This window comes from Streptopelia decaocto (genome assembly GCF_964273445.1).
Source record: "Streptopelia decaocto genome assembly, chromosome: 3".
NCBI classification, from domain to species: Eukaryota; Metazoa; Chordata; class Aves; order Columbiformes; family Columbidae; genus Streptopelia; species Streptopelia decaocto.
Genome location: NC_138656.1, coordinates 22,301,362 through 22,311,710, shown reverse-complemented (window position 1 = coordinate 22,311,710; position 10,349 = coordinate 22,301,362). Strand labels below are relative to the sequence as shown.

Genomic DNA, 10,349 nt, shown 5'->3' with positions numbered 1-10,349 from the left:
ACTGGGTTATGCAATTGCCATGTGCTAACTGCCACTGCTCCTGAAAACTCTGCTAGGGATGAAAATCTAATTAAAAAGTCTCTTGATTTTAGAGTAAGAGGAAGGGGATCCTCACTGCTGACATGTCTTTACTAAAACTGTCCTGGGAGTTTGGGGAGAGGGGAAGTGAAATGAACGTTCTGTGAGTTCTCCTTGGAGGAAGAGATTTGGAGAACAGTTTGAAGGGAAAGCACAAGGTCCTGTCACAGTTATCAAAGTACACATGTACTTAAAGTGTAAAGAGAACTTGTGTTTAAATGTCTTAAAAGAATATGACAACAGAAGTACTGCAAACATCTGAAATGAGGCATCTTCTGATGTCATGGTGTAACCTTTTCATCTGGATCATGACCACCTAGAAAAGAAGGACTAGTAAAAAGGTACATATAAGGTAGTATGATAGCTTTAGCACAATATGCATCTGCTTGGTACAAGATATTACCAACCCCAATTATGTTTTCAGAAACAGCGTGTTTCTGTACTCACCTGTGCAATCAAATAACACTACTGAAAAGGATAGTTTAAAGAAAAGAACACACAAAACCCATGAAGAATTAAGTCTATTTATTTTATTTCATCTTGCACTTGTGTTGTTAAAGCAAAGCGTTCTATACATATTATTTAGCTATTTACTGGCATTCTACACCCATGACGGACCTAATTGCAGAAAGACAAATGCAGGGACAAACTTGTTAAAATGAGCATATTGACAATGCTTCTCTGACTTTGACAAATATTTATTTAAAAATAAGATACTGCTCATGGGTTTATTTTATTAACAGTTAATGGGTCAATTCACAGAACTCTGAGACACCATGGAACGTGTAGCAAAACGCAATGCTGCTAATACTTAATGTCTCTTCACTAGACATTCTGCAGAGGAAGAATATTATGGTAACAGCTGAGCTACTGATTAATCCAACAACTAAATAGGAAGAATCTGTCAAGTGCTGAATGGTAACTTTTAGATACAAGAGGATCCTATATTTATGTAGGTAAAAAAACCCTTCAGTGTCACACTCATTAAGAATTATTATCTGACAATACTCGTATATGTATTTTAAAATAATGTGAGCCAGATTTATAGCAGGTATCATAGTATGATTGAAAGTTAGGTATGGGAAAGACCTGAAGAAAAAAAAATCCATGTATTCTGACTTTTTTCAAAGCCAACTAACATTGCAATGGCTTAAAAAAGAAAAATGTACAAAGCATATTTGTTTTGTTTCTTAACGCTAGTTTTAACTGCAAAATCGCGCTACTGGAATATCTTTAAAACCACTCCTGTGAGATGTGGAAAAACAAATGAAATGATGAGTCAGAATAGGATTATTACTGCAACATAAAAGTATCTCAAAACACTACATTAAAATATCTTAATAAATCACTTTGTTCTACAGCTTCTAACAGAAAAAGCTGACTCTCAGCTGTGGCATCTATGAGAATACCTGCTGGAAAACAGCCAAGGTGTATCTATTTCAATATCAAAATCAATTTGACTAGTCTTAATGTCTGTTACTCACTAGTAGATTGATATAAAACAGAAAGTTGTAAGATCCCCAATCAGACTGAAAAGTTCTTCCATTATGATTGTTTACTAGGTCAGCTGCTTCACTCTATCTGTATAAATGGATGAATAAAAAGTTGAACAGGCTAAAGAGGTTCTCTCAATGTGTATCCATTATTTCCCTCTTATCTGTTTAAAACAGGAAATACTTTCAAGTACTTTTGGAGTTGCAGACGGATTTCTTGAGGAACTACTGATACAGAAATACTTCAAACAAGTGTTATATGTGCCATACATAGAATTTCCAGCCCAAGATACACAAGTGTTGTAACCAAAGTATAACAACGGAATTTTATCAGAGAATGAACATTCCTTTACAGAACAACAACAATTTAAAGATTCAGTTTCACAATTCAGATGTTGAAAATTATTTTAAGGAATTTTTAATTGTGGTGTACAATACAAAGAGGTCTTTAGAGTTCACTTGCCCTCAGTAGCACATTGCATTGAAAGAATGGGAGCATGACACATAAATTCACTATTGTACAGAACACACAAGTGGGCACCTCTGCAAACTGTAGAATTTCAGGATCTCAGCCCTTTGCAATTATGTGGCCCTGAAATACTTTAGATATGGAATGTATTTAATTTGGTTTAGTTGTGCAAGAGATATCAAAGTGGTGAACTCATGTTATGCCCCCAAACCTTCCAATAAAAAGTATTTTGTGTTGATTACAAATCCCAAGTCTGTTTAAAGTTTCATATCGCAAAAATAAAAACCACACAATCATATCAAGTATTGAAACAGAAATAAATAGTTCTGCTGAAACTCAGAGAACACGTGCATTCAGCTATCAATAAAACCAATATCAGGTATTAACCTTTTACACTCTACACTATGTGTATGGTGAAATAATGTTCCCAAACCGACAGGACTCACAGTAGAAAGCACGAACATTTTTTTTAAGCAAATTCAATGCTATAATGCTGCTACTTCTTCTTTCCCTGGTATTATTTTTTTCTGGAAAATGGGTGAAGTTGAGAGAAAAATAAAGTAGTAAAAACACTTCTTAAAATTCATGACTGCGTTTCACAGTCCCATGAAGGAAGCTGTGCTCTTTTTATTGTAAGGAAATATATTTGCAAGCATCTAGAAGTATTTTTCTCTGCAGTTTGGGAGCAGAGGAAAGGAGAGAAGAAGAAAAAAAAGACTGAAGAATCAAATCCTGTTCCTTCTGCAGTCAGGGTGAACATTGCCAGCTACTACGGGGTGGGCAGTGGGGGGATGATGACACAGGATTTTCGCCTTAGTCCATCTGAACAACAGTTTCCTTCAGCCCTATCATTTAAAGTGGAATTTGTTTTATATTGCAGACCAGTAAGTACCCTAGGAGCTTGATTGGTTGGTGGTTAATGAAATTGCTTCTGCTGACATTAGGTACATTAGGATACTGATTAAAACACTTAATGATCCCTCTTGATTTTAAATTGCCAGCTTAGATTTGCAAGATGCCAAAGTATCTTTTTCCTTCCTTTCCTCCACCCTAATCCTGCTTCTCCTTGCCCTTTTTCTGCTCATGATCCTTAACGGTTGTGGCTCATTGGCACCAGCTTGATCACAAACCAAATGATAACACAATGTTGAACACTGCATTGTTTAAAATATGCCAAACCCCAGAATATAAACACTGAAAGACAGTCATCTTCAAAATACAACTTCCCAGTTCAAAGCTCAAACTATTCTTACATGTGAAAACACTGAAGATTATTAATATAAAGGGAAATTCGAAGTCAGAATAAACTTTAAATTTTTTAAAATATTTGCTGAAAAAAAGATAACCTTGTAAATGTAAAAACAAGTAGAAAAGCTTTACTTTTGAGCTTGAATGTGGAAGACAGTGATACATTGCACGATAACGGTGTTGGAATGGCATTCCTACGACAACAAAGCCATTTTTCATGTTCCTATACAAAATTGCATACCATATCACCTTCCAGCAGGAAACGTGTATATCTTATGGGCAAAATGACAGCTTATGCTCAGATATTGTTAAACACTAAAAAAACGGGTTTGGAAACTTTGCCTGAAAAGGGGGGAAACACAGTAGCTGTAAAAAGTTCCATTTTCCTTGACAAATCTTATCAAGACTCTCGAGATGAAATTATACTTACCAAAAAAATTTTCTTATATACTAAAACCTGCTGTGTCAGAAGCTTTTATGAAAAAAAGTGAATATACCGAATCTTATGCTTAATACAAAGTTTAAGACTACATAAAATTAAAAAGTAGAAGTTTTTGTACATTTTAGCACCATCAGAAAGTTAGACTTGAATGCCGGTTCTGTCTCTGTGGTCGTACCTTGCAGCTGGTGTCGCTAACGTGAAGCGCATTGACTTCAGTGATCTTTGAGAGAAGAATAACTGGGTTTGCTCATCACAACAAATAACACTTTTGCCTTTTTTTTTTTTTTGTCTTTTAAAATTAATTTTGAACTTTACTTTTCTCAGGCAGGCAGAGCGCATTTCTGTCAGCTAAATCCAAGTCCAAGTCCTTTTGGTCTCTGCACGGCTCGTATGGGCTCTGCTATTCCTTTGCCGTCTGGTCCAAGGCCCGTGCCAGGGGTCCAGCCCATACTCTGAAGCATTCTGTTTCCAATGTTGTTTTCTGGGATTGGTTGGGTGTTTTCACCTACAAACCCTGAGATTAAAGAAACACACAGCATTAATCAGCACTGCCTGCCATGTGGAGAAGAGCAGGATAATCTCCCTTAAAGCTTTAAACCTTCTTATTCTCCTAATTCATCTAATAGGTTGCTAGAACAGGCTGTCTTTGCACATGTTGACCTCCTCAGTGCATATGATTCTAAATAATAGAGTCTTACACTTTGCTTTATTTTTAATGTTTTTAAAGATTCATTCAGTTTTTAAGTAGGACAAATATTGTTATAGATCTTTTATATTCCAATACAGTAGATTTTACATCAGTGTCAAAAAACACACATCAGCAAGATTACGTGAATTCCTTGTCCTATACAGTTACTATGCCGAGGTACATCATAGAATCATGATTACCTTTCCAGTCTTAGCAATATTTACCAATGCTCTAGATTTCTTTTAACAAAACACAATAAATAATTTCTGATTAAAAAAATGCAGGTGCTACAGAAACAGTACAGAAAAGTGGTCTACTGTTCTGAAATTCAGCTCTACTTTTACTCAGTTTCTCTTCTCCTGAGCATTGTGAGAGGTGATACATCCAAGTTTATTTTGGTATTTTCAATGCCATTAAGTGTTGTTCACACTTTTCTCTCCTTACCATCGAGATCTCTGAGAAAAGATACACACATAGTACAGAATAGGTCATCAGGATTGCAAGTGTTAAAATGAGATTCATTTTTGTAAATAACATTATTTTTTTCCATTAATACATCATAAAAAAAGAATGCCAAGTAACAAAGCTGTATATATATTTACATATATATATATATATATATGCATATATATATATATGTAAATATATATATATATTTTTTTTCCTCCCTAATCAACTGAACTCCTCAAGCTAGAGTTTGGAGGTGATACATGGATAAGCCTTCCAATATATAATTGTCATGTATGAGGGATACAAATTATATTTATTTCAAAAATCTGCAGTAAAACTTACCAAGTTATACCCCACAATTTTTAAAAGGGCTGAAGTTTTTGACCTAACACAAGTGATCGCACATATGCAGCTGGATTTTGTTTTCAGCTTTGTTCAACATCTCCCCCCCCGACAACTGCACAAAAAAATTGCACCCCGTGCCCAGCTTCAAATATTAACTGTTTAGCTCTTTACTTATTTATTATGGCCTGCTACCTTTTGAAAAATACTGTAGAAGGAGACTATGGTTCTGTGCTTTTGGAGACTATAATGTCTTCAATGAAGAATTTTCCATTGGCAAGCAGCTGGCTCATCATTATATTAACTTGCTAAGCAAGAACATCAGAAAAGTTGAACATACACTTCTGAAAAGTCCTATTTAACACACACATACAAATGGCAAAGCCCCACAGTGGAAACCACCTGCACAGACATAAGTTCAAAATGAGAGCTGCACATTAAAACCCTCACGGTGACTGTGAAGATGAATTTACAGTACTCCAGCTTTATCCACTACAGATCTGTTCATATTCAGTAAAATGCTGGCTACATAAAAGGTAGACAGCTCCCTAGTATATCTCAGTTCCTGAGTTAAAGAAAAAGGGAAATGCATTGAGAGGAGGCATCCTTTAATACTGGTTTGAAGCTATGCTTAATGCTAGGCTTAAAATAAAGGCTTTTAAGTCAGCAGCCTCCAGTCCCCGAGAGGGTTCCTCTTGAACTGACCAGCACAAAATTCAATGTCCAAGACTTCCTTTCTTTTCAGGGCCCCACAGGCAGAGGCAATTTTCATACAGACGAGTCCCTGACACTGCCTGGCATACACAACACAGGCTTTGCAACCTTCTTGGTTATCCTTTCTAGCTCAAAAAAAGAGAAGGAAAAAAGGCTACTGTTTCAACAAAAGTTTCAGCAAACCTCACAGGTAAAAAATCCTGGAAGTCTGTTTTGGTCCACTTTTCACAACAAGTGATGGTTAGAAATGGAGCATCATTCTAATGAACATCTGTGGAAAAATGAAGGGGGAAACTTATAAGGGAAGAAAAATCCAACAGATCTGCCAGGCAGGAAAGAGCAATGGTAAGAGTATATTTCATGACATCCAAGAATTGGAAATATTAAACCATTCATAATGCTGCTTAGGCAAAGACAGCAATACTGCTGGAATGGTATGCAAGGCATCGCCGGAGACAATGTAAACAGCTTTCTTGTTAGTTTACTTGAGGGAAAAACCTACAGACCTTCTCTTGTAACAGATGTTATATCTTCCTATATGAATTTCAATTCTCAAAACCACCAGAGCAGACTCACAAAAAAACATATGAAAGAACAATCTGTACCCTGACGTGTTATTTTTTAATAAACCGATGCTTTTGTTTTTTTAAAATAGTGCATTTTTTTTCCTGTGACTGACAGAATAATTGGAATACTTTTTGTACTTCTACAATGTATATTATAACTATTTTTCCTTCCTCTGTACATACCAAAATATTCCCCGAGGAATTCCGTTTTATTCTTATATGTCACCAGATTAAAAACAGAAAAAGAAAAGAAACGACCACAAACTTGGTTCTCAACTCACTTTTGGGCAAACAACCAAACAGCACACACTGTCCAAAGGATAATGTGTTTGGAGGCTTCTTGTTGTAGCAAGAATAAGTCAAAATCAAAAAGCCACCCAATTTGCCTATATTACTAGTTGACTAATTACTCCTTGCAAATGAGGTGAACATGGGTAGCTTTTATTTTAATTGTGAGAGAGATTTAATATACACAGGCCGTTTTTTTGCAGTGTAGTCAGGTTTTGTATGAATACATATCTACATATGTCTTGAGGTTTTCAAATGACGGGTGAAAATTGCAGGAATATTAATCAGTAATGCAACATATTTTACTTGAATCAGAAGAATACAGGTAACTGTATTGCCCTTTTTCACCATTCCACCACCAATGAGCAATCAGGAAAAAAAACAATTGCTTTGCTGATTGACTGCATGACAGGAGAGAGCTCTTAAAAATCATGCTATACTGTGTGCTATTCCCCAGACCCCCATTCCTGTGCTTTGGGCTTTTATTTTCTAATTAAAAGCAGTAATTGTCCTTGCAATATTCATCTTCAAGTTCAGTTTTTAATTCATGCCCATGGCACTTCTTGGACTAGCCAGTAGGGACTGTGAGAGGGACTGTGAGAGAGAATGGTCCCAGCACACTGGCCTTCAAAAGGGCTGTGCTACCTCTGGGATGTGTTTGGCCTCAACCCACCCAGGAGCAAGAGCAAAATCAACCCATTGCACCATCCCACAAAAAACTGCTCTGCAAAATCAGATTAATTAAGAAAAAAAAAAAAGCAGCAGGGATACATTTTTCTAAGTTTACTGCTGTGTGAGGCTTTATGGGGTTCCAGGAGTTACGAGGAAGACTCTGGACTAGTAAATTGTTGTAATCTCCTGTGTAGACCCTTTTATTTCCACAGACTTGAAAATGTTTTTAGCAACTGTAACAATTTGGTTCCTCATCTATCAGATGTGTAGCTTGCATGTAGAAGTGGCTGCCAGTACATGGGTGAGGAGCAAAGACTAAGGAAGAATAACTTGCTTTGAGAAGACAGCGCCGTAAAATACCCTCACTTACGGTCCTTCTGGTTGCAATACTGCCAACTGAAATAAAAAAAGCCGGACCTCAAAGCTTTGTGTATGTGAACAGACACACTTCAAGGTCTACAAGTATTACGCATATGACCTTACATACATGGAATATGGAATCTATGAGTAGAAAAAGGCAAAATAGGAAGGGGAAAACAAAGAAGTCATCACATTTGTTAATTTTGGTATGATATTTATGATGGCATTAAAGGCTGTTTTCAATGAAAAATTAAGGTATGTAATTTTTCTTAACAGCTGTTGAGACAGGTATGTCCTGGTTAAACAGTACACTAGCATTCAGTGCCACAGCCTTGATTTTACAGTGATTGCCATGAATTAATTTAATTCCATCTGTAAGCTAAAATCAGATCAGAGGTCTAATGCTGCTGCAGGCTCCACATCTGTTTAATCATTTTTGGATACAACAGCTTGCAAAAGTTCAGGTTTTAAATTTGCTTCATATTTAAGAAATAATGCTACACCAGTGTACAACATCTTCAGCAGGAAACAAATGAGCCTATGCACAGTTTTGATCTGACAGATCCATTTTATTTGCAAAATGCTTCTAAAAAAATAAAAGCTCAGCAATTAAGTTATCATTTATTAAAGAATAATAAGGAACTGTGACCCCATAAACCACTATTGTGACAGCATTTATTTGAATGGTTCAATTGCTGGGTAAGACTAACATCAAGCATGTTTGGTTTATATTGGGGGAATAAAATCAGAACACAATTAGGTTCAATCTCTGAAATAACCCTTATTTAAGATTTTTTGTTTGTTTGTTTGTTTTTTCCCCTCCTCCCCAGTTGTAAGAAAAGAATGAAGGCATATTGAAGTATTTCATCTCTGGCCACTGAACTATTTTTGATGTTAAGAAAATGGGTCTTTAAACAGTTCTGAGAAAATGACACTGTACATAAATATAGTCTTGGCCTTTCATCTTTCTTTTATATGATTAAGACTTGTGAGCAGAACAGCAATGCCTTTGCAGAGCATACCACAACTATTATTTCCTCTTCTTTCGCTCCCAGCAGCCTTAAATCCTTTAAATCCTTTCCTAGAAGGATCTCTTCTTCCTTGGGTAATTTTTGCAATACATGGCCTGCTAACCCCTTACCCCCTACCCTGGATCTCACTTATGTCTATCACAGCAGAGTCAGTCTTTCTACCTCAAATCTTCCAAGGAGCATTGTGGATGGTAATTCACTTGCGTAATTGGCTCAAGAGATGAAAATCTTGTATCTGCCTCTCTTAGCCACTAATCTATCCAGCTGACTGCAAGCCTAATTGGCAGCTTGTTTAGTAATTTGGCTCCTAAAGTGTCGTATTGATGTTGGATAAACAGCCAATGGAAGGAGAAACGATACATGCTGCTTCACTTTAAAAGCTACTGCACTTTCCCCCTCATTTTCTGAAAGTGTTTAATATTCCATCTCTTCCTTTTTCTTTTCTGACTCCTCACTAGACAAGTGAGCCCAGAACAGCAGGGACTGATCCTGATGCACAAGACAATAGTACGAGGAATGTAAACAGAATAGTACATTGCTGTAGTGTGTCTTTTTATGCCAGCTCTCTCTAACTAGCAAAATGGGAATTGGATTGTCTAGATGTTTATATTCTTAAAACCATTTTGGATAATTGTGCAGTCAGCATCATGAGTGTAACCAACTTCCATGCTGTTATTTTTAAAATCAGTACATGCAGTGGTTTTCAAAATTAAGTATACTATGGCTGTGTATCTAAAAACAAACAGTTACAAAAATGCCAGATTATTTAGCTAAATATTTGATATTGCATTTTTATACCAGATTTTTATATCTCTCTCACACCAAGCTATCCAAGACTGTGTCTGAAAAATAACCTTAGAATGATTATAGTTCAGGTGAGCCTGCTTGCACTGTGTTTTATTCTAGTTAGCACAGAGACAAAAATAACAGAGAGGACAGAGCTATAACTTCAGTAGGTATTGGAAACCTCCATATTTATCCAGCATCCACAGCAGAGTTTTGCTAATATTGGTGCTGCCATAGCTTCATTCCTACTGCCCCATTGCAAGGGGTATTAAAGGAATTGTCTCATAACTATGGCATGGGTAAATGCATTCTTTCTTGCAGCATAGACCCTAGATTTAAATAAATTTTTCACTCTCCTGAATATATAAGCATGAATCCACACACTGATGAACACTGGGGCACTAAACTTCAAGTTCAACTGGTCATCACCAACCACTTGGAACTGGATTTTCAGGTGCTCTTCTCCTTCCATGCTTCATTTGCCTATGCTACGTGTGAAGTGTAACTTCTCACCCATTCAGTCTTTACTACTTCTAAAACTGGTTGGGAAGAGTTAGAACTCTTAGATTCTCATTTATCCCTCCATAAGGGGAATCTCTGGGATACCCAAGACTATTTTTTCACTTGGGTCCAAAAGGGTCAGTTTTACGCCTTGTGTACGCTGACAGAAAGACCGTCACTGATGGCACTTTGGAAGAAGCGTTCTCATGGGGGACCACTCC

The 10,349-nt window shown here is 36.6% G+C and overlaps 1 protein-coding gene across 1 annotated transcript in view; it reads right to left on the bottom strand.

Annotated features, from left to right (window-relative positions):
* Positions 1 to 2,956: 2,956 nt before the first annotated feature.
* Positions 2,957 to 10,349, bottom strand: part of GPATCH2 (G-patch domain containing 2) — a 119,670-nt gene continuing 112,277 nt past the window's right edge. The window contains exon 10 of the mRNA XM_082047835.1: positions 2,957 to 4,244. Within this exon, the coding sequence (XP_081903961.1) occupies positions 4,075 to 4,244 (170 nt within the window). The 3' untranslated portion in view covers positions 2,957 to 4,074. The remainder of the gene's footprint in view (positions 4,245 to 10,349) is intronic.